General features: G+C 36.0%; 2 protein-coding genes across 2 annotated transcripts in view; one reads left to right on the forward strand and one right to left on the reverse strand.

Moving 5' to 3' along the window:
* Positions 1-25,709, reverse strand: part of LOC106870222 (EEF1A lysine methyltransferase 1) — a 318,548-nt gene that overhangs the window by 16,808 nt on the left and 276,031 nt on the right. The gene's annotated exons all lie outside the window — the stretch shown is intronic.
* The window catches only part of LOC106870213 (girdin), a 47,481-nt gene continuing 27,432 nt past the window's right edge, over positions 5,661-25,709 (forward strand). Inside the window, exons 1-3 of the mRNA XM_014916216.2 lie at positions 5,661-5,819; positions 12,417-14,622; positions 24,080-24,219. Of these exons, the coding sequence (XP_014771702.1) occupies positions 5,778-5,819; positions 12,417-14,622; positions 24,080-24,219 (2,388 nt within the window). The 5' untranslated portion in view covers positions 5,661-5,777. The remainder of the gene's footprint in view (positions 5,820-12,416; positions 14,623-24,079; positions 24,220-25,709) is intronic.

A 25,709-nucleotide genomic window follows, 5' to 3' on the forward strand; every position in this document is an offset into this window, starting at 1 on the left:
ATTACCAAAAGTATATATATATATATATAATATATATATATATATATATATATATATACGACGGCTTTCAGTTTCCGTCTACGAAATCCACTCACAAGGCTTTGGTCGGCCCGAGGCTAAAGTAGAAGACACTTGCCCAAGGTGCCACGCAGTGGGACTGAACCCGGAACCAGGTAGTTGGGAAGGAAGCTACTTACCACACAGCCACTTTTGCGCATATAAATAATTTATTTGTACGATTGTGTGGCCAAGGTATTCCACCGGAACATATTACAGCAAAAGGGATTTGAAGTAGGCAGAAACTGGCACCAACATCAACTAGAAAGTATAGCAGAGAACGACCAGTTTAAGGTCTTTTGGGACTTTACTGTACAGGCTAATCACGAACATCAAGTAAGGCGACCTGATATTATAGTTCTGGAGAAGAGTAGAAAAGAGTGCATCATCATAGTTGTGGCTATATCTACGGACGTGAATGTAGCTGTCAAAGAACAGGACAAAATAGGAAAATGCTTGGATTTGGTTACGGAAAAGCGAAGACTGTGGAGGATTTCTACAAAAGTAATCCCACAAGTAATATGTGTCCTATGTACTGTCACCAACATACCTAATAGTTTCCTTATTGAGATTGGTGTAACTACGCGAGTTACATTAATACAGGAATCTACTCTGTTGGGAACAACAAGGATTGAAAGCAAGGTCCCCGATACCTAAGGAAACTGTTTGTGACTCGGTATCAAGGATATTAGTACTGAATGTAACGTATTCGTGCATACTATGAATAATAATAAGTCTTTCTCTATTGGCCACACACAAAACAAAAGGATGCTACAACACAAAGGACTCATGTAGCATGTGTAAATAGTAAAAAAACACTAACGATTCAATAAAATATCAAACAATAAAATTCCTCCAAACGTCTCAAGAAATCCGGTTGTCCCGCTTCAGTCAGGGCGTACACAGTGACTAGTCTAAAAGCACCACCTTCGCTGCTGTTCACGTTCAGGACGACCGACTTACCTTCTGAGTCCCGGAAGATCGACCGTACCATGGGGTTTAGGTCTTTTCGGAACAATTCTGGAACGAGTATGAGAGACGCAAAGATCTCAAATTCGACAAAATAGGTGCCAAGGTGTGTGTGTGTCGGAAATCCTGATCTCGCTGACGGCTATCACATCCGAATCTAGCGACGTGACATCATTGCGCTGGCATCCCTGCTTCCAGGGTGATCCCAGGTCACCTGTACTTAAGCTACCCACTCTAAATATTTCTATTTTGATCGGAGAGAAAGGAAGAAGAAAGGAGATCACTTATCTTAAAGGTTTTTCACACTCGGATGTGAGAAAATTCGTTTGCTGTATGGGGTTCCTTTGAGAAACCTTGCAGTAGCCTATTCGATAACGTGACGGTTGAGTTTCCAATGTCATGCGGAAACTCTTTCTCATTTCTCTGTAACAATTAATTGGTAGCCCAACCAATTTCGGATTCTCTGGGAGATCGACTGTGTTGTTTTTGAACTCTTTCTGTCTCTATGTCTCCTCTTTTTGCTATGTAAAAGAATTGGGGTTTTTTTTCTTTCTTACAAACACAAAGTTGAGTGTAACTTGTGGATGTGTTTGTCTCGACTTGTGTGTTTATCTTCTGGTTTTCTTCTTGTGTGTTGTTGTTCTGCTTGTGCATCATCTTTTGTTGCTGTTAGTAGAGCTGGTGGTGGTTGTAATGTATTTATTGTAGTTTTGGTGTTGTTTGGGGATCAGCGTGTTGACTTTCTTTTTACTGTTTTGCCCCTCTTCCTCGTTATGTTATGTATGGTCGGAAGATTCCGCCTCGAATGCGGGTAGGGCATGTTTTCTCCTATGATTACATCTGTGATTTTGCACGTTGGCAAGTGGGAGTTAAACAGGGGCAGCGGAAGAGAGAGTGGGGTTGGAATGTCCCCTAGATGGTGATTATTCCTTGATTGTCAATATTGTCCTTCACATAAAGGCGGCGGGCTGGCAGAAGCGTTTGCACGCCGGGAAAAAAGCTTAGTGACATTTCGTCCGTCTTTACGTTCTGAGTTCAAAATCCGCCGAGGTCGACCTTGCCATTCATTCTTTCGGGGTGAATAAAATCAGCACCAGCTGAACACTAGAGTCGATGTAATCAACTCTCCTGAAATTGCTGGCCTTGTGCCAAAATTTGAAACCAATATTATCCGCCGCATTCATTGCTATTACGAAAGGAGTTAACGTTGATGTTGGTGCGATTGTGGGTATTGTCAATTTTTCTGTTGTTGTTGATGCTATTGATGATGATGGTAGAAATTTTATTATATTTCCTTCCTTTTTTTCTTTGCTGCTACAGTTGGTACTGCTTCTGTTGTTGCATAATGTTGTTGTGTTGGTAGTAGTGGGACCTTCTTTTTACCCTGTCTTCTTGTGATTGTGAGGATAGAAAGGCGCAGCTCCCTCCCATTTTTCAGAGAGATCACATCTGGAATCTTTTCTAGATTCTCCGGTTTTATATGGAGGAGCATCTCCAGATTGCTCCCAGAACCCCCCCCCCCCGCGTCCCTCTAAGGTTACACATGATACCAGCCACCTCCGGTCATACCCTGGTAGGATATCTTTGGATTTTTCTTCGGGCCGTCCTTCGCCCCAAGTATGTGGGATACAGAATAATGACATCACTCCCTCAGGGGACAACGGAGGGTTGCAGAGCGAGGGCCTCGGTCTTGAATGATAATTCTATATCTCCGCCCCCTACTGCTTGGTTCTGGATATGTACTGAACGTCCTCCCATTTTTTTCAAGAGCCTTTTTCACTTGAGCATTAGTTGCATTTTCCAGGTGGCAGCTCCCCAGAGAGATGTACTGGTAACACAATGTTCTTTTAAAATATCATTTAAGATAGAGGCTTGACTCTTGTGGCTCAAGGACAAAGTTTGTGAATTCAATGAAGTACAACACAGCTAAGCCAATAGAATCTTTTCTGAGTAGATTGTATAGAAATTCACCTGAAAAAGTCAGTGGATGTTCAGAACTGGTCCAGAAGGAGTACAAGGGATACAGAAAATACCAAAACGTTGTACAGAGGATAGACTGGGAGATGTGAAGGAGGTACGGGTAAGAGTGGACCAACAAGTAGTACGAATGCCAGTTGCAGACAATGATCACGTGGGATATGACAATCTACAGATAAGAAACTGTAAAAATCTTCCACCAGATATCATTCTTCTCCAGAAAGAGACCAAATAACACATCTTTATTGACTGAGAGGTACCAGCAGATCAAAAGATTGTGAAGACAGTGCACGAGAGAGCTGCAAGGTATTAAGACCTAGCATTTAAAGTGGAGCATATTCATAGAGCCACAAAAAATCGAGATGTTATCCTTCGTGATTGGTACTCTCGGAATCACTGTAAAAGAACACAAAAACCAAGTATGAGAAGTTGGAACTATCAAACATCATTGGCAGTACGCAGTAAGCAACTATACTTAGAACAGCGCATGTATTGAGGAAAGTGTCGCATCTCTATGCCGTGGGAAGGAGCTGAGACACGACCTAGATAGCATAGAACATCAAAACTGGAGAGATTACTCTGCTGATTCTTAAGCATCGGAGGTGCTCCTTCTTTGTTTTTTCCCCTCCTACTTAGGAAAGCATATAATCAGTGAAGAGTTTCAGATTTGAATTTAAGAGAGTTCTTCATACCTGCACTGCTTTGTCGTCCGGCATGCTAGAAATAAGAGTCTCATTTCCCACATGACATCCTGCTGTCTTAAAAAAAAATCCAGAAGAAAGAACGCGTCAAATAGTGTAGTCCAGGGTATAGTGTGACTGAGTAAAAGACGTGATGGTCATGATTGGGTTTGCTTATTCAGGAACTGGGTAAAACTAGTTTAGTGCCTTCACCCCACCGTCACTAACTTTTGTTTCTTCATAACTTTCTGAATATTGCATGTTTATTTTTAATTGAAATTTTACAGTGATACATTTTCGCGAGTGCAGACTGTGATTATGTTGGGGGAAGGGGATTAGTCAATTACATCGACCCCAATGCTCAACTGGTACTCGTTTTATCGACGCCAAAAGGTTGCAAGGCAAAGTTGACCTCGGCGAAATTTGAACTCAGAACGTAAAGATGGACGAAATGCATTTGGTCTGATGTGATAACAACATCAATGATATTAATAGTCCTTTCTTATTTTGGCACAAGGCCAGCAATTTCCGGGAACTGGGTAAGTCGATTACAGTGACACCAGTAATCAACTAGTACTTATTTTATCGACCCCGAAAGAATGAAAGGCAAAGTCGAGCTTGGCAGAATAATAATAATAATAATAATTTATATCTATTTGTTTTTAGTGCTCGTATATTGTTACCGTGTTCAGAAATTATCGCTGTAATTCATAAATAATGCATTTTGCATTTCATCACTCAACGGACGACTATCTCAATGCTAGTTGGTTAAATGTGCCTTATCTGTACACAACTAATCAATAGAAAAGCGATCGACAAAAGAGCTGTGGTCCTGAACTTCCGCTAGTCTACCTTCTAAACTTCAACTTCCCGTGTTACAAAAAAAAAAAAAATTATATTTTGAATATTCGTTTATCATTGTCATCGGTCCTTTATAAGTGAGTAGACTTTCTCATTAACTATCTTCATATTTGGTAAATGTTTCTTATACTGAATTCTTAAAATAATATTTATTTTTATTTGTGCGAGGAAAATCATTAACTTCACTATTTCTCGGGCTGTAAATCTCTTAAGGTCTCCTGTGGTATGTAAGGGAAAGTAATTGGCCAAACCTACGAAGTGAGCGTGTATGTTAGAAATAGGGTGGTGGTGGGGGCACATTGGTTCAAGGGGCTACTCGAACATGTAGGGCCACATCTGTCCCGAGAAAAATTATGTATCTTTAATTTTAGAAATTTCTAAGTGTGCTTTATAATGAATTGATGGAGTTTCGAAGACTTCGTCAACGAAGTGTTTCAGCAATTTGAATGCCGGCGAAATTTCTGTTGCGGTAGGTGTGAGAGGTTTCCCTTCTTTGCTCCTACACGATCGTTCGACTTGTTAGAAATTCCCTTCTCTGCTCCTACGCGATCGTTCGACTTGTTAGAAATAGCCCGCTAAATCACATCCTACCATCTAAAGAAAAAAAAAAAAAATGTGAGAATAAGTTGATAATGTTGAAATGCATTTGATCATAGGTACTGTTCACACAAGTTGGAGCTAAGTAACATTAATTAGCTAAAACGTTAATTTCATCTTGTGTAACTATTACAGACCAATTCTTCATTTTTTCTACTGCTTCAAAGTTAGTTTTAATCGAAGTTCTGTAATTTCAATAAAGTTTAATAAAATATTAAAACAGTTTCCTTGATTTAACAATAGACTCATTTGTGATGTATTAAGAACTTGCACGTGGAAATACCATCAGCAATGTTGCTTGTTATTACCATAATTTAAGGATCTTATGTTGTAATGAGTGAAAAAGTCGTGAAGTTGCGTATATTTCATATCAGCAACTGATGAATTTTCCCCACCAATACTTGCAATTTAAGTAGTTTTGATTAGCTAATCCACTGCATAGTTATAAATCTACTCAAACTTTAGCCGTCACCCCCATTAAGCATTTTTTTTTTTTTTACAACGCACTACTCTACTTATTCCTCCTCCCCCACGGGATGCATACTTCATGCTGTTCGCAAGTATGTGTTGATAAGTTCACCTACACTTGGCAGTTAGCTGCGAGCTTTGCGAAAGAAAGTTTCTTAGCTGCAACTCATGTTTTTAACCAAACTTCAAGGCTGTGTTTGCTGTCAATCTGTAAGTTGCGGATTTACTGGCACCCTACTTTATATCAAGCGTTAAAACATATTCTTTTAAATTCTAATTGGGAAGTTTTTATTTCACTTTTATTTTAGATTATGTATTTTCTCTTTACTTACAAATTATATTGTTTTAGCATTAATTAAAACTTCTTTATACCAAAATTATAATATACATAAAATATTAGACACTTAATTTTTAGTATTGAGTACTTTTTCCCCTGTTAATGTATTCGTTGCTTAAGAGACAAGCTAATTATACACTATTTCAAATGCTCAAGGTGAAGTTTATTTTTTATGATTTCGATTAGAAACAATTAAATACAAAACTCATTCAGATTTTCGAAAAATCATTTAGAAACTACATTGAAATGTTTGCTATTAGTTGCTGTTTTAAGATATACATTGATGTTAAACTATTTAGAAGTTGCGTAACTTGTATACATTAGTTGTGTCTGCTTTAGAGGGGACCAAATATTACGCTTCTTTGCTTTTCGCCATGTGTTCTTGGTGTATGTTACCGTTGGATTGCCTCCCTTGATCTAGTCTTGCCTAATAGGGAATTCGTCTTTCTGCCGACAGCTCTTGCTTTATTTTTAGCACTTCTTTCTACATTACTTACCCTTTCGGGTATGATCAACTGTACGTATATATATATATATATATATATATTTTTTTTTTTTTCATTTTAAGTTTATTTAAAATTAGTTGTGTACGCTATTCTTGTACTTTGCTGTTATTTTGTCAGTATTATATTTTAAAAAAATAATAAGCGCATATTTTGATGTTTACATTTTTTCTCGCTTGTTTGAAACTTGATTATATATGACATCCAGACTATCTTTTTTTTTTTTTTACTAAATATATTCGCAATTTGTACCTCAGTTTGATTGCACTGTATTCTAAGATCGCTTGTGGCTTGTTTAGAGTAACCGCCTCTTTTAATTCGATTTTTATTCCAATTAATGGTGCAGCCATTCGACACCTCTGACCTCTGCTTTGGTGCTTAAACTTTGAAAGAAATTCTTAATTTATCTGCTTATTCGGTTTACAACTGTTTTGATAATCTAATTTAGATGATATCGTTAAAGCCATTAGATTGTAATGTGCATTCGTTTTTGTTAGCCGAGCAGTGTTGCCACACCTCTCCTGAGGTCCCTTCCTTATTTTTTTGCTCCATATTTGAACAAGTTGAAATCCTATTCCCTTACTGCTGTTGACATTTTACACTATCTCACTTTGACACATATCGGGTAAAAGTGGCTATTTTAAATCTTGTTCCACCTGTTCGAAAGTAAATATCTAACTTGCTTATAGTCTCAAATATTTAACAGTTTAAACAATTAAGTAACTTAAATTATTTTTGTAAAATCCTCAACAACTCATAAATTCTGGACTACAAATGATGTAAGTTTATATCTCTTTTGTAAGTCAACACTGACAATGTATACTGAAATGAAATCGTCTTTCAATACAGGGTATTTTAATCCTGATGCCACCATTGTTTATAATCTCGACCTCTGTTTTCTCTGAAAATTAACACTTCATTTAGTTTCACGTTAGAGTAGGTATTCCGACAAGTTAATCGTTATTATATTGAACGTGTGTGTTATTTCGTAATTATCGTTTAATTTTGTTCGGTGATTGAACTTTTCGATAGCTTCACTATGGTAACCTAAGATAACGCTGTTATTCTAAGAAAATATTCAGATAAAGGTGCTTTTTGTTGAATGCTTCCACTAACCAATTCTAATTATTATTCGTGATACCCAGTTACCAAATATGTTATTTAGCACCATGTTAACCCTGATCCAATGACCATTTGCCTTTTCAATCTATCAAGGATTGCATTGTCCAGTAAGGTGTAATTTAAGAGTTATTTTGGCTTTTATTTGTAGCAGGCTGAGCCACTGCAAGTTCCCTCGTTGGCTCACAACTACGAAATATACTTAAAATAGGTAGTCAGCTGTTTGCACTTGAGACAAGAGAAATTCAAATACTAAAAACAGGTAAACTCGACTTCTTAAACTTTCTATACATTAAATCGAGGGTGTCAAACTGGTTTGGCCTATGTGGGCCAGACTGAAGCATAAATTAGATCTCACGGGCTGAATAAGGGAATTCTTAAAATCCCTATTCGTAATGTAGGCCAAAGTAAATGGATCAAAGGATAATATTCAGTATAACAACATTATTAACGATAAGAAAAGGAAAGAATATGATATATTAGCAAACTCTGTATGCAGAGATGTGTGGGAAAATCTCATCCACATGGTGTACAAATAAGCGTATTAAGAGTCCTGAGAGTAGAGTGGGAATAGAGATAAAAATTGTCTGATGACTGCATACATTTCTCGAGAAAACAAATACTTAATAAAAAGCTTGCACTGTTCTGTTGCAATCCTTTCAATATCAACAGAATCCATTCAGAGCAACACGTGTAAATTTTGAAAAAAAAAAAAAAAATTTGGTGTGTGTATAGACAAAGTGAAAGGGAAATAGGGTACAGCTTTTATATAAATTCATAAGTTTTTCTCCATTGCTTAAGACAAAGTTTCCCTAAGGTGCACTGATTAGACTTATTGGAACCAGTGTTAATCTTAACTCTAGTTGGACTCTGTCTTTGAATGCATGCTAGTGATATATATATGTATATATTTATTTATTTATTTAACAGACTGTTTTAAAATTAAAAAATAATTATAACATTTTTTATACCCTTGAACTGGGGGCTACACTAAACATTTTTGCAGGCCTATATTAAATTTTGAAATTCTGGTTCTATAAAACTAGCTACTGAAACTATTTGGAAATAATTCTTCTAGCTTGCCATTATTATCTCGTGTTACATCACAAATGAAGAATAAGGAACCAATAACCATTTCTATGTGGTTGTTCAACCTGCTAGAAAAAACAGCAAAAGCTGCCTTAACCCTCAAGCATTCAGATTTCTTTGTCAAATGTGATGCTTATTTATTCACATTGTTTTGAATTAATCACACATTATTTTGAAGCTTCAAAATTTCAGTGGTGTGTTTGTATGTTTTTAGAGTGACATTATAGGGTAGATGTGAGAGGTTGGATTTAGTCAGTTTTAACATAAAACAGGTATAATATTTGGCTGGATTGAATGCTAAAGGGTTAAACCACATGCTGATGTTCATCTTGAAGAAAAGAAGGATACCTTGTATATTTTAGTCTCAGATACATTATATCTGAAAATAGAGACATGTGGTCCCTGTTAGAATATCTTTGACCTTACATTTACTGGATCAGGACTAACCTGAGGCTTAATAGAATCATGAATATCTCACCAACCAATAAAAAGGCCCAATAAGTCCAGTTCCATAAAGAAACTGGAACAATATTTATTGATTTTTAACTTATGCCAAATTACTCTCATATACTATAGTGTATTCTTGCCTTATCTCATTCTACAGAAAATATACTAAATTAATTACCTTTTTTAATGAGCCCCAGTATGGCAGAAGCCATAATGTCAATGCTCATTTGTTAGTCCACCTCACATAACTGATTCTGAGAGAGAGAGAGAGAGAGGAAATGGTCCTAAGACTTGACTGGCATTTCATTTACCAGCCCTGACAAAATGAAAGACAAAGTCAGCTGTGTTGGAATTTGAACTCAGAACATAAGAGTTAAAGAACTGGGACAAGTATTACAAAGCCTGCTATCGGACACTGCAATGAGACTGCCAGCTTGCTGTCTTATTAAATTAATGAATTTTTGAGATGCTTAATAAACCTGTATTTCCAATACCAAAAATTATTGACGTTAAAATTAAAATATGGCAAAAATTAAATATCAGCACCATGGTAATCTTTTAAATACAAGAATCATGACAGCCTCTCAAATGATGTTGCCTTAAAATGTAACTAACACACTTTAAAAGTGGTTGGTATTAGGAAGGGCATCTAGCTATAGACTCAATGCCAAATGATATGTATATGGCTCTCATGTAAGATGACAATAACTGCAAACAGGAGCTACTTTGGACTGATGACTGATTCGTGCCAAATTGGAAGCATCTATGTAAAAATTAGCTGCCATAAATCAGATAATGAAGATAGAATTATAAAATACTACATACACAATCATGAGCACAATCTTAACAGATTTTATCCTAAGATATATAATGAACCAAGCAACTAAAATTTGTCAAGAACGGACTGGTTTTTTGTTGTTAGAAAAATATCCAGAGGGTTAGTGGAGTTTATTTCTCGTCTTAATCATCTTAGACAAATGGAATTAAGTACAAGTTCTAGCAACATGGTTTTTTCTTTAGTATTAAATGGATGAATGAATAAAGCTGAGATTATATTTTTTATTTTGAGGAGTGAAAGCAGCTAATTAGAACAAGGTATTGTTTCTAATTTTAAAACATTTGTGTGATCTGTGAAATATTTTCATGCGTCTGAAATGAAAATATATTTTAGGTTGAATGACATTGGAAAGCTCAAATTTTTTTTTGTATCCAAACCTATTTGTCTTAATGTTTGCTTACATGTTTCTTATGCTAAGAACCAAACATTGTTTACTGTTTTCTCTATGTTTAACTTGATTTGTTCTTGTAAAAGCTTAGCCTGTTTTCTCAGTCGAGTACATGTTTCAGATAGCCACTTCTGCTGTTGTTTGTTGTTGGCCAAGTCAAACAAGATTTAAGTTGGTAATTTTAGGGCCATATTAAATTAATTTGATTTAGATTAATGATTCTCTTTTGGAATAGTTAATGTGGAAGCAGATAAAGAAAGCTATAAATAATAGCATGTAAATATTGGGTTAAGGAACACTTTAGATAATGTCAAAGGATGCTTGTGCGATATGAACCTAGATCTCCTGTAAGCATGTCATTCATTAGACCAAAGCAATTCTTTGAATTTCTTTATTCATTTTAGAAAACTGTATTCTTTCCAGCAAGAATTGTTTGTTGTTGACATATTGAATTAACTCAAGAAGGCCTGCCCACCACACAGAATTGAGTTCCTAAAACCAAGGTGTCATGTAAAAAGCACTGGTATTGGTGCCACATAAAAAGCACTCATATTGGTGCCACATAAAAAGCACTCATATTGGTGCCACGTAAAAAGCACTCATATTGGTGCCACATAAAAAGCACTCGTATTGATGCCACAAAAAAAGCACTGGTATTGGTGCCACAAAAAAAAGCACTGGTATTGGTGCCACAAAAAAAAAGCACTGGTATTGGTGCCACAAAAAAAAGCACTGGTATTGGTGCCACAAAAAAAAAGCACTGGTATTGGTGCCACATAAAAAGCCCTGGTGTTGGTGCCACGTAAAAAGCGCTGGTGATGGTGCCACGTAAAAAGCGCTGGTGATGGTGCCACGTAAAAAGCGCTGGTGATGGTGTCACGTAAAAAGCGCTGGTGATGGTGTCACATAAAAAGGACTGGTGCTGGTGCCACATAAAAAGTACCTTGCACACTCTGTAGAGTGGTTGGCTTTAGGAAGAGGATTCAATTGTAGAATTCAGACCAAAACAGACTAAAAAACCTGGTGTGGCCCCTGGTCTTGCCAGTTCCTGTCAGGCTGTCCAAACCATGCTCATATGGAAAACATGTTAAATGTTGTTGATGAGGATGATAATGAAATAGTGGGTTAAAAAATACATTCGGATAGGAAAAGTTGAAGGTTAAGTTGGTGTGTGTGTGTGTGCACGCATGTGATGGTTGTAAATGAGTGTCATCATCATTCAAGTAGTGTCCTCCTTTGATTCCAGTCTTCCATGAAAACATGTCTGGTCATGGGTAATTATAATCTTACTTGAAACAGGTGAAGTTTGGTGACAGGAAGAGTATCTAACCATAGAAAATCCATTTCCATCTGACTCTTATACAAGCATGGAAAAGGGAACATTGAAACAGCAATGTTTGTTTATTGAAACCAATTGTCTATTAATGTTTTAATTTTAATTTTAAATTACTTTTGAATATATTAACTTGATTTTTCTAAGCTCAGATTATGTTAAGAACAGTTTGCTTATTTTGGTGTAGGGAGTACATTTATCTTTTTGTTTTTTGAAGATTACTATCTTTATTTTTTAATTGGTTCAGTCATTAGACTGGACTGACCATACTGGAACACTGCATTGAGTTTAAAAAAAATTTTTTTTTAGTTGGCACACAAATGGAGCTTAGCACTTATTTCTTTTAAGTCTTGTACTTATTCTATCAATCTCTATTGCTGAGCTGCTAAGTTATGGGGATGTAAACAAATCAACACCAGTTGTTGAGTGGTGATGAAACAAACAGAAACAAAGACACACTCATGCACACACATACACACATAGATACAATGAGCTTCCACATGGTTTCTGTCTACCAAATTCACTCACAAGGCATTGGTTGGCCCATGGCTATAGTAGAAGATACTTATCCAAGGTGTCATGCAGTGGGACTGAACCCAAAACCATGTGGATGCAAAGCAAACTTCTTAATGTCACAGTCATGCCTGATGTTAATCCTTAAAAATATCAAAATAACATTTAAAAAAAAAATTCTTTATTTTTTTGTAAACTGTTATATCTCTGAATATTTTCTCTATTTTTCTTTTTGATTAGGTGTCAGACAAAGAAACAGATGAGTCTTGCATTGATAAAAAATCAGAAGATATTATATGCTCTTTGCCACGTAAATCTGAAGACTGGACTGTTATAGCAAATAATCTTGCTTTAGAAAGAGATTATGAAAGTAGAGTAGCTGCAGTTACTTGTCAACAGAGCACACGTGTAAAGCAACCTTCAAGTAGAGTATCTAAAGACCAAACTCAAGAAAAGCAGGTTTCTGTAAAAACACTTTCCAAGAATCAAGATAAATTGCAAAAATTATTAGAACCAGATGAACAGGAAACTAGAGTAACTGCACTCCATTGTCAACAGAGCACATATGTAAAGCAACCATTAAGTAGCGTACCTGAAGACGAAACTCAAGAAGAGGAGACTTTTGTAGAAACACTTTCTAAGGATCACTATAAACTGCAAAAATTATTAGAACGTGATGAACACAAAACTAGTGTAATTTCACTATATTGTCAACAGAGCACATATGTAAAGCAACCATTGAGTAGCGTTCCTGAAGACGAAACTCAAGAAGAAGAGACTTTGGTAGAAAAACTTCCTAAGGATCAAGATGAATTTCAAAAATTATCAGAACTAGATGAACAAGAAACTAGAGTAACTGCAATCTCTTATCAACAGAGCACATGTATAAAGCAACCTTTAAGTAGTGTACCTGAAAACGAAACTCAAGAAGATCAGACTTTTGTAGAAACACTTTCTAAGGATCAAGATACTCTGCAAAAATTATCAGAACAAGAGGAACACGAAACTAGAATAACTGCACTCTCTTATCAACAAAGTGGACCTGAAAACGAAACTCAAGAAGATCAGACTTTTGTAGAAACACTTTCTAAGGATCAAGATACTCTGCAAAAATTATCAGAACTAGAGGAACACGAAACTAGAATAACTGCACTCTCTTATCAACAAAGTGTACCAGAAAACAAAACTCAAGAAGATCAGACTTTTGTAGAAACACTTTCTAAGGATCAAGATACTCTGCAAAAATTATTAGAACCAGATAATCAGTTGAAAACTATTGATAGCTCTGCTGAAAATCATCTGGAAGAATTTATAGAAGATGCAAGACTAGTAGGGTCAGCACAATCTGAGCAGAAGATCAAATCTGAAGAATTCTCTGAAGAAGTTTGTGTAAACAACTTTGACACTGTGGAAGAAAATGAAATAAAGAAAGGTCAGCCAAGTGTTGAAGAAGAAGATTCTATAAAGATTGTTGAGAAAGAGCACCAAGGTGAAACATCAGAGTTTTCCACTGAAAGTGTAATATTGAAAGAGAAACATTTGAGTGTTGAGTATTCTTCTGAACCCAGTGGGAAAACTGTCTTGCCATTATTAAACGAAGAGTTGTCTGTGACTGATGCTACTTCAAACTCATTTTCTGAATGTAACTGGCCCCAACTATTACCATTGAATCAAGAGATAAGTTCAGAAACAACCAATTCTTTGTCAAAAATGTCTTCTAAATTGTCAGACAATCAAATAAAATGCAATGAAAATAAGCAAGATATGGATAATACTCCGGCATTTTTAAACCTTGATAACTTATGTGATAATTCTGATAAAGCCAAAGTTGATTCAACACATGAATCCAAAACAGAGACAAATGACGCAACTTTACATTTACCTTGTGATGACATTGAAAAGCCTATCAGTTCTTTAAACGAATGCATCAGTTTACTCACTAACTTAGATAGTACATTGGCCAACAAACGAGAAGAAAGTCCTGCCAGTGATGAACTGATTGACACTTTAGTTTATGAACCTGATGTTGATGATGAGGAAGAGGAAGAAAATGTAGAAACCATAACCAGTTCCTTAGAAGAAGCAAAAAGTACAACAGCTTCATCAACTGTTGAAATCAAGAAGGAATCTGAAGAAATTTTGAATGAAGTTAAATTAAATAACACTGAACTGAAACCAGCTCCAGACGTTCTACCTGACAGTATTTCGTCTGTGCCAGAAACAATAAAAAGTACTGATTCTTCCTCTAAAGATGATGAAAAGACAGGAAATAGTAGTAGTACAGTTAAGAAGAAAAATAAGAAGAATAAAAGCACTGAAAATCATTCAACAGGAAATCAAAGTGTCAATCATCAAAGCACTGTTGCAGTGAAATCTGAAAAGCCAACTGAAAATATATCAAAACCACATAGCACAAAGAACAAAAAGAAAGAGGATAAAACTTCTGGTATGTATATTTACGTGTGTATGATGGCATACACTTTTATTGGTTTCAGTCATTGAATTAGAGCATTGCCTTGAAAAATTTAATCAATTAAGTTGACCCCAGTACTTATTTTTACTTAAAGTTTGGTGTCTTCTCTGTCTATTTTTATTTTGCTGGACCACAAAGGTACTTGGATGTAAACCATCAAATATCTTTGTGAGTGCTGTCACTAAAGACAAGGTGTGAAGACACTCACACACACACTTGTACATGCACACACACACACACTTGTACATGCACACACACGCACACTTGTACATGCACACACACTCAGTAGTTTCTACACAGTTCCCTTCCACCAAATTCATTCACATGGCATTGGTTAGTCCAGGACTTTTGTAGAAGAAACTTGCTCAAGGTCCTGTGCTGTGGGACTGAATCCAAACCACGTAGTTTTGAAGCAGGCTTTTTAACCATGAGCCAATATCAAATAATAAAATGGATCTTGGTCAGCATATTCAGTTGTTTGATCAGCTGGACTACCAAGTGCATTGAAGCAGCCTATAAGTGGATGAGTCTTTCACAGCTATATGTATCTTTGCCATAAATTCTTAGGCAGAGCAGGAAACAGTGTGACAAAGTTGGACCTTTTGGGTTAGAGGTTCACTTCTTTTTATGGGTTTTGACATAAGTTCAGTTCACCCAGTTTCACTCTTAAAACTTGTATTGAATGGGGGCTACAGTAAATGATACTTAGCCAAAATGATATACAGAAAGTGTAATATTGAAAGAAAAACATTTGAGTGTTGAATTTTCTTCTGAATTGAGTGGGAAAACTGTCTTGCCATTATTAAATGAAGATCTGTCTGTGACTAATGTTACTTTGCACTCATTTTCTGAACATAACTGTTCCCAACTGTTACCATTAAATCAAGAGATAAATTTAGAAATAAAGATGTCTTCTAAATTGTCAGACAATCAAATCAAATAAAATGCAGTGAAAATAAGCAAGATATAGATAAAACTCCAGCATTTTTAAACCTTGATAACTTATGTGATAATTCTAATAAAGTTAAAGTTCATTCAACACATGAATCCGAAACAGAGTCAAATAATGCAAGCTTCTTAACAATTCAACCATACCACATCAAGTGTATTTTTACATCACTTTAGTTATTTAACCTCAGTTCAGCCATGACCCAGTAGACCTATATCCAATGGTCTAATGATTGTGATTGTCATTGTCTCTCTAAGATTACAGTTTCAAATGTTTTCTCACTTTTTGAAATGTTACAGCATGATTTGAAGGATATCTGACAGATCAAAAGCTCGTGTAGAAGCACCTTTGTTAGCTTGAATAACATATTTATATGATAGATGTAAATCATACTTACAGATTGAGTATTGAACAACTGACTCATGGGTTAGGATTAAAATCACTGCAAGCATTTTGCTGCAATTTTGAGCGTGTGCGCGCATGCACACACACACACACACCCTTGTCTGTCCATGGAACCATGGAAAAGTAGACATTAAAGCAATGATAGTATATATGGATATGTGTATATGTATAGTTTCAGCAGATATATTGTCATTTAATGTCTGTTTTCCACAGTTTGAGAGAATCTGATGAGTTCAAAGACTGCATTGTGCTCCAATGCTTTGGCATGGTTTCAATGGCTGGATTCCTTTCCTTTTCTCAACTACTTAGTAAACTTAGTGCTTTTTCATGGCACAAACACAAATGATGTCATCATGCAATTTGCAAGAGTAAAGGCCTAAAGGGAGCCTGAAGTAGAATAGAAGAGAGTGTGATGATTGTTGGTGGGGTGATGAGAGAAGGTAAAGTATGATGAGAGGAATAGGTTGGTAGTTGTGAGAGGGTAATAATGGAGAGAGTAACAGTAGGCACTATTGGGGGAGTGAGTATGGAAAGGACAGGAGGTAGGGAAAGGATTAGTCAGAGTTTAGTGAGAGAAGAAGGGTCAGGATGGTGAGGTGGGTTGTGCTGGTGGTTCCAAGGCTTCTATCCAAGTTTGCATGGAGGGAAAGAAAACATTAAAGAGAGAAATAGATGGTGGGTAGCAAGGATCTGGGGAGAGTCATTGTAGATAAGAGAGAGAGAGAGAGATGAGTGGGTATTGAGGAGGCAGAGAAGCTGTGGGAAGAGGACAGTGAGAGGAAACAAGGCAGAAAATGGAAGAGCACTGGGCGAGTGTATTGAGAGTAGAGAAGGGGAAAGAGAGGCTGGAAAGTATGATAGAGGTTGTTGGGGAAAAATTCAGTATGAATGCAGAGAAAGCACCCCAGGTAGTTGGCAGTGGCTGTGGAGAAGAGGATGGTGAAAAAATGAGATAGGGAGGAGCAGTAGGTGAATGCAATGAGAGAAAGAAAGGTTGGATGTAGAGAGGGGGAAGCCTAGCTGTGGGTGGAAGGGAACAGAGTGAATGTAATGACTAAGAAGAGGTTGGAGTAGGAGCAAAGGACAGAAGCAGTGAAAGTATCCATGATTAGGAGGCTGAAGATAAAGGACAGTGAAGGGAAAGAGCTGTGGTTGAATGCAGCAAGTGCATCCCATGTGAACACTCCTTGTTTGCTTTCTTCCTGTCATGCTTGCTCAAGAGAGCAGGTTTTCACCAGTTATTGCAGTCACCTGTCATCTCTTTTGTGAGGTTCAGCATTTTGGGATCAGTTTTCTGTACTTCATCTGTTTTTCTAGGTCTTCCTTTTCCATGGGCACCATCCACTTTGTGCCCTCAGTATTGTTTTATGCAGCTGTTGTCAGCCATATGCATCATATGCCCATAACCAATGCAACCATCTCTTTTGCGAACTTCATCTGATTCCTCTTAAACACTACTTTTCTCTCAGTTCATTTGCATTGCATTGCTCCTGCACACTGATGTTACACATCTTGCAAAATTTTTCTTTCAATTGTTTGCAAATTCTCTACATTCAGGGCCTAGGTCTCACTATCATGCATTGAGGTCTGATTCCTCCCTAACATACTTGTGTGCCTGACATATACAAAATCTGCCTTTGCTGGTAGCCTGTCTGTGGCCCCACTATACCTCTTATGTATCTATTTTTTATGCTGGGTACACTGTATGGAGTTTCTTTCTACTCTTTTTCTGTATACCAAGCATTTCCCTTACAGTATCTGCATCTTGGCTTCCTTTCTACTTAGTATAATTTCAGTTACAGCTAAGTTTACTTTAAGGTCCTGGTCACAGAAGTTCTCACAGACTTAAATTCTTCTGTTATGACTTGGAGGACAATAATAAAAACTAGGACTGAGTCCTAATGAGCTCCTACCTGTATGCTAAATTCATTGCTGTATTCATTGTTAACTCTCATCTTACTGACTACTCCGTTCTACATAGCTTGTGCTGCCCCTACTAGCCATGCATCTCCCTCTAGCATCCTTAGACCCACTAAATAATAGTGAGGAATTCTGCTGAAGGCTTTCTCCAGGTTTACAAATTCTAAGTTTAGAGGCAGACTTCTAGCCAAGTATTTCTTTTGCAGTTGTCTCACTAGTAAGTTCGCATGACTAGTATATCTTCCTAGCGTAGACAAAGCTAAACTACATCTCATCTAGGGTAATCCTGTTCTGAATCAGTTTTGCAATTACTTTCTATAACTTTCATGACCTGGTCTGACAGTTTGATTCTGCTGCAGTTTCCTCTCTCAAGTGCATCCCCTTTGCTTTTGTTGCAGTTTGCAATAATGTTACAAGGTATTGTGTATGATACCTTCTTGCATTACTTGATTGATTATTTGAATGACTAAACCATATCTTATTTTGTCAGATATTTTAAGCATCTCAGCAACTATTTCTGATGAGTCAGTTGCTTTCCCTACCTTCATATCTGTTTTTGCTCTATCTACCATGCAGCTGTCAACCTGAATGGCTAGCCACCCAGTGGAGTCTACTTGGGGTAGTCTCCTTCTCTCTCATTCATTCTTCACATTCAACAGCTTTTCACAGTAGTACTTCCATGCCTCTTTCTTTTTAATGTCAGTGACAGTGTGTGCCTTGTCTTGTTATTATGAACAATCTGTATTTTTGATCCTCGTGCCACAGAACCTATGCAAACTTTCTTTCTACCTCTTCCCTTAAGTATATTTGATGTTTAGCTTTTCTTCTAGCTATAAATATATTTTTCCTTGCCATCTCTTTCTTCCAGTCTGCTCAGCATTTACAACTATTTGTCTATCTCATTTTCTGGTGAGAATGAAGGCTGTCTCTCTTTTGCATTTGCCAGATTGTTAGATAATCACATAGCTGGCTGGTTTCCTGAAGTTAGTGTTGCAATTGTTTAGGTTATTTGCATCACAGAACTCCAGGAGCTTTGATCCCTTCTCATTTCTCATACCATACCCAATGCGTCCATGTACATTTTGGAAGCTATCCTGGTGTTATTCAACATGTCTGTTGACGTCACAAACTTCAATAATGAGATTGCTCTCATCCCATTGCTAATATTATACCTACTCCATTCACTCCATTGCTGTTACCAGCCTAGACCAATCCATGTTGTTTTTTCTTGCTTTTGAGGAGTTTGGCTGATGTCTCCTTCCATCTCTTGTGCACATTATACACCAATCTGTTTTCACTCCAGTATCTCCACAGCAGTGTTGCACAGTTTCGTATTTATCTGTCATTGCAACAGAATAAATATTTGTGAAGCAAAAATCGTAAGGATTACTTTCTACAATCACTTGGTTAAAATCCATACAATAACAAAAACTGGCAAGTTTTGAAGCTAGCAAATTTTGTGGTAATTCGCCACTGCACTGCTTTTTGTACATTTGTCCCTCTCTAGTATTTTTTATTTGTCCTAACTTCTTTAATTGAACATTTAATAACATGTCCAAATGGCTTCACAAATATTTATTCCTTAATTTATCGTTGCTTCGTGGAAGGAACTTGTGGAAAGGGTAGATTCAGGAAGATGTGGGACAAAGTAGTGAAAAAGGATCTTCAGATGCTAGGCCACGCTGCGCAGGGACTGGGAATTGTGGCAATTTGTTGTACTTGAGAAGATGCATCAAGCTTAGTAAAATCACAGTCATCGACACATTTCGGTGTCTTTTGCAGGTGCTGGTGCCATATAAAATGCACTCGTGCTGTGTAAATGCATCCCTGCTGGTGGCACGTAAAATGTACCCAGCACACTTTGTAAAGTGGTTGGGGTTAGGAAGGGTGTAGAAACCATGCTAAAACAGACATTTGGAGTCTGGATAGCTCTCCAATTGGCCAGTTCCTGTCAAATTATCCAACACATGCCAATGTGGAAAACAGACATTAAACGATGATGATGTAATGGCAGTTAAATTTGTGCATCATTGTTGTCTGTAGACATAAAAACAGAAAAAAGTTAACACTAGAAACTATAGCAGGAGAGTTATGGAGATTCACTGTTGGACAATAAGTTGTAGATATTGGAAGAGTTCTTTGTTTTCAACCAACAACTGTTTGAACAATTTGTAATAATTCATGTGCTCAAAGTGTTGCACCATTAGCTGCTACAAAATTAACTTGGAATAGAAGCCACATACTTGAAAATCTGGATAAGATTTTAAACATATTGATAGGGGATATGCATCAGCATAATTCTCCATGTTTCCTACATGCCATACAAAGCTTTGATGACCTAAAGACAACATAAAGTTCAAGTTGTGCAAGTGAAAACTTTATGTCAAGGCATGGCTGGTTTGAGCATTTTGTGAATCACTTGAAATTGTATCACATATGATAACAGGAGAGTCTGCAAGATTCTCTTGTTATCTGTATGGAAAAGCTGCAGTTGCTTCTCTAGCTTTACTGAAAAATATTATTGTGAAGGAGGATACACTCAATAGTAAATTTGTTAATGTAGGTGAGTCAGGTTTGTTTTGGAAATGATTGCCAAAATGAATTTACATTTCTCAAAGCAGAAAAATCTGTATCAGGTTTCAAAGCTGCCAAAGATTGTATGATTCTTCTGTTTGGTAGTAATACTTAAGAAGATCTAAAACTGAAGCCACTGGTTGCGTGTTATTCTGAGGTAGCTGTAGCTATGAAAGGATACTTTAAATAAACATGTTTGATGGTGATCAGAGAAATATGAGACTGCCAAACAGCATTCTTATATTGATTTTGTCCAGTTGTCAAAGGATATTGTCAAAGTAGAGACCTTAAAAATGTAGCTTTGCTTCTTGTGGATAATGCCTCAGGTCACCTGTGTAACTTAGTTCAGTGTTTCTTAACCATTTTTTACCTATGGACCCCCTTGATTCCTATTGTACTTGGATGTACCCTCATAGCCTTTTGATGTTTTAAAAGATCCTATCATTGTTTTTATAATTAAATATTATTAGGAATTGCATAAAAAATTAAATTATTTGTCTATTGTAGAATAGTAATCAATTTATTGCACATAAATTTTAACAACAAAATTTTATGTTGAGAACCACTGACTTAGATGAATGCAATGATAAATTAAGGAATAACTATTTGTGAAGCCACTTGGACATGTTATTAAATGTTTAATTATAAGAGGTTAGGACAAATAAAAAATACTAGAGAGAGACAAATGTACATATAGCAGTGCAGGGGTGAATTACTACAAAATTTGCCAGATTCAAAACTCGCCAGTTTTTGTTATTGTATAGATTTTAACTGAGTGGTTGTAGAAAATGATCCTTATGATTTTTGCTTCACAAATATTTATTCTTTGATACATCCCTGTTGCAATAGCAGATAATGTTCTTGTAGTTTTCCTGCCTCCAAACTGAACTAACTTGATTTACCCTATGGACCATAAAGTTATTGCTGCATTTAAAACTTAGCTATTTAGGGTGCATCTTTTAAAGAATTGATCAAATTCTTAGAGGGTGAAACTAAGTCAGGAATAACAGGATTTTGGTCTGGTCTTTGAAAATTTGACAGCAGCATAGTAACAAGTTAAAAACAGCAATGAATCATGTCTGGAGTAAAATTTATCCAACCTGTACTGCAAACTTCCTGAGTAATGAAGAGACAATACATAATGCTAATCAGAAGATTGTTGGGTTGGCATATCTGGTTGGATTTAAAGAAGAAATATCTAATGAGGACCTCATGGAGAAGGAACAGCATCATGCAGAAGATGATTGCAAGTGTGAGGATGTAGAACCACCATGAATTTTTATGACTCAAGTTTTGATAAAACTATGGCTCTTTACATTGAGAGAGATCCTCAGAGAGAAGTGAAAATAAAAAGCAAAGAGTAGATACAAATGCTACAAGGAATTTATATGAACAGTAAAAAATGCATAGCAACAAACCTTAGACATATTTCTAAGTAAATAATTATTTGACTGATACTTATTAATCTTTCTTAAATCTATTTCTAACACACATATATTTCAATGTTTAATACAAAAAGTGTTTTGAGTGTTTGTTTGTTGATGTTTTTATGACTAGAAGTATGCCATAAGAATATATTGTTGGAATGTAACTTGTTTGTATTGTTGAATCTTTTGTAAAATTGGTTTTATTTTACATTCTTTCACTTGTAATAAAACTTCTCAAAATCCTGCACACACCATTTAGGACAGGCTTTGTTATGTATATATTTATGTATATTTGAGTGTGTGTGTGTATGTATGTATGTATGTAGATATATATGTATGTGTATATATATATATATATATATATATATATTGAGGTCACAAAAGTGACAGAGGGTACTGACTAGCACCGCTTTTGCTAAAGATAAGAGTTAAAATAACTCAAAAGCCACAAAATTACTGTCTTGATGACTGACGAAGGAAGGTAAGTCCCCAGCATACATATCCAGATCGCAATTTTGATTTAGACCATCTTAATCCTCATCAGCGGCTCTTAACGCCTAGGATTAAACTCAACTGCTTCTGTCAGTCTTATAAGAAGAACCATTGAAAATGTGTGCTGATTTTCAAAATGGTAAAAGTGTAAACAAAAAATTAAAAAAGGTGGGTTATTAGCAATTAGAACCTAAAGGCAAAATTAATAGAGGTCACAAAAGTGACAGAAGGTACTGATTACCACTGCTTTTGTTAAAGACAAGAGTTAAAAGTTACAAAATTACTGTCTTAATGCACCACACTGCAACATTTATTTCTGAATCTAAAGTTAAATAGAGCAACTGGCAAACCTGAATCAATTTATCAAATACATTATATGTTTTCAAAATGCTTCTTGAAAATGAAGATGAGTGTTGGAAAAAATGCTATGCATAATGTCAAAGATTTCTGTTACAATTCTCTCCTTGCTGAAGCTGCAAACTGCTTTCATGTTAAAGATTCAACTCACTCATAGCAAACTCACCCCCACTAAGGAATTAGCTGGAAAAAGGGTCCCTTAAAAAGCTTATGTTGGGATGCTTGGCTAGTCTATCATGTTAAGGGGTGGACAGTCTTCATAACGCTAAATGGACATGACCATCATGTGATGGGCTAAGATGGGTATCCAAAAGCAAAGGGGCACAATGTGGATAGTGGATAGCTAAAGGTAAAGAGCGAACATGCTTCTGCTACACATAGTTCAAATTTACAGAAAACTGAAGATGAAGACAGGTGTATGAACAACAAGCTGGTGTATTAGTTTGATGCTGGGAAAAAATGGGAAAGTCTTTTACTTTTTGAGCCTATGCTCTTTGACAAAGGATTAATGGAGAGAGAAAAAATGTGCAGAGTTCACTGGTCCAACAATATATATATATAATAATAATAATAATAATAAAGGAGAAAGTCTTAAAAAATGTTGTAAGTGGCCAGCATATGAAAATAGACCTATTAAGGTGAAATCATATATATAATTATAATTAAGGGCATAGAAGAAAACTAGCCTATATGCTGAAAAGAGACGCTAAATCTTCCAACCCTTTTAAATTGTTACAAAATTAGACACGTATTGAAATTGATTTCAACATGTCATTTTGTGATGATTTAAAGTGGTTGGACAATTTTAGTGTCTCTTTTCAGCATAAAGGCTAGATTTTTTTCTATGCCCTTAATTATCTATATATATGGATTCTCCTGTTGTTAGATAATGTATAAGAGTTTTGCAACTTCTTGCTGCACAACCACACAAATGATTTGCTTATAGTGACCAAATGTGTGTGTGTGTGTGTGTATATATATATATATATATATATATATATATATATATATATAAATATATATATATAGATATGTGCTTACATATATTTTTTTTGTAATTTTCGTGGCTAGATCTTCATTTTTCATTCTCTTGCCAATATTGTTACTACTTGTTGAATATTTAAAAGAACTTATTTTATTAACTAATTTGTATGGTATCTTTTGTAATTCAATACACCCGCCAACTTAACTGATCCAATTAACATTTCTTAATGTATTTAACTAGATTTGAATTATCAAAAATCATGTTGTTCTCTTATGTTATATTTGTGTTTATATATTTTATTGCAAAAAATTTTCTTTTAAGATCATGTCTTGAAATCCTTAAGCAATATACCAACAGCTGAAGGAAAATTATCAGCACTTTCTAAGAAATACACTACCATGAGTGAAGAAAATCGAACCCTAATTACTAATCAGAGAGTGATAGAAAGAAAACTCTTGGTGGTAGGTTTCTACATGATTTCTATTTCATTGTCATTTTATTTCTATTTTTTCATGCTTGCTTTAGTTTGGACAGAGGTCTTTGTCGTCATCATAGCATATTGCCATCTGCTGTGGTTCATCATCATTTCTTAGCATTTTGTGATCAGATTTCACCACCTCTTCCTTTACATTTTTCTTCTGCAGGTTTCTTTCCTTGGATCACCTGACACTTCTTTAACTGACCGTTAACCTTCATACACATCACTTGCCAACATCGGCACATTCTTCTTTCTTGCACACAACAGTTGATTCCTCTTATTCCCAGTTTTTCTCTCAACTCATTTCATTCATGTACACCAACATTACATGTCAAACAGAGCATGCTCATCTTGTTTCTTTCCCGCCTCTGCTCATCCTCCACTTTCAATTCTTCTGTCTTATTACCATTCAGTATCATACTTATTACACAAGCTTTATGTAATCAGCCATTCACTTGGAGAAAAAAATCCTTTTATCATTATCAGAAATATTTCCTGATCTTTTTCCATTATTTTCTTTACTTTGGCTATTATACCTTGCAACACTCACCTTCACTGTTTATTAGATAACCTAGCTAACAGAAGCAGTTAACTATTTCCAGGTGCACTTACTACTAACTACTTTTGTGCATCTGTTATATACAAAATCCTTCTCTTTCAAACTATCCATGATCCTATTGCATCTTTTATGAAACTTTTACGATGGAAAAGTCTTCGTTGATTTTACTAAAGAATCATGTGTATCATTGTATAATATATTTTGCATGTTCATTCATAGAAGCAACAAAAGAAACCAACTTTAAAATAACAGTGGGACTTTATTCCTTCGTAAAGTGGTTCAGAGGATCAAAGCAAGACATTACAAATTCTGTTGGATGTTGTTCATCGTTTTGATAATTTTCAGCTTGGATCAGCATTGGTTACATGGGCTCCGTTACATATTAACTCTCCTCTGAAAATGACAGGAGCTGCATAACTTGCCTGAATAAAAAACTCTTGCCCTTCTGACTCGTAAATAATTTGTCGCACCAATTTATGGAAAAAGGAGGCTCCAGAACACATGCAGGTTTAGTTGTTTGAAATATATTACATGCAATGTGATTGGACCTCTATCCAATTCCCGCACAACACTCAACACCGGGTTCAATAAATGTCCAATAATTCATATGATAGGTATTTTAACAGATCACAACAGATTAGTGGACGTTAAACGATGATGATGATGATGATGATATATCATCATCATCATCATCGTTTAACGTCCGCTTTCCATGCTAGCATGAGTTGGACGATTTGACTGAGGACTGGTGAAACCGGATGGCAACACCAGGCTCCAATCTAATTTGGCAGAGTTTCTACAGCTGGATGCCCTTCCTAACGCCAACCACTCAGAGAGTGTAGTGGGTGCTTTTACGTGTCACCCGCACGAAAACGGCCACGCTCGAAATGGTGTCTTTTATGTGCCACCCGCAC

This window comes from Octopus bimaculoides, chromosome 4, assembly GCF_001194135.2.
Source record: "Octopus bimaculoides isolate UCB-OBI-ISO-001 chromosome 4, ASM119413v2, whole genome shotgun sequence".
Lineage (NCBI taxonomy): Eukaryota > Metazoa > Mollusca > Cephalopoda > Octopoda > Octopodidae > Octopus > Octopus bimaculoides.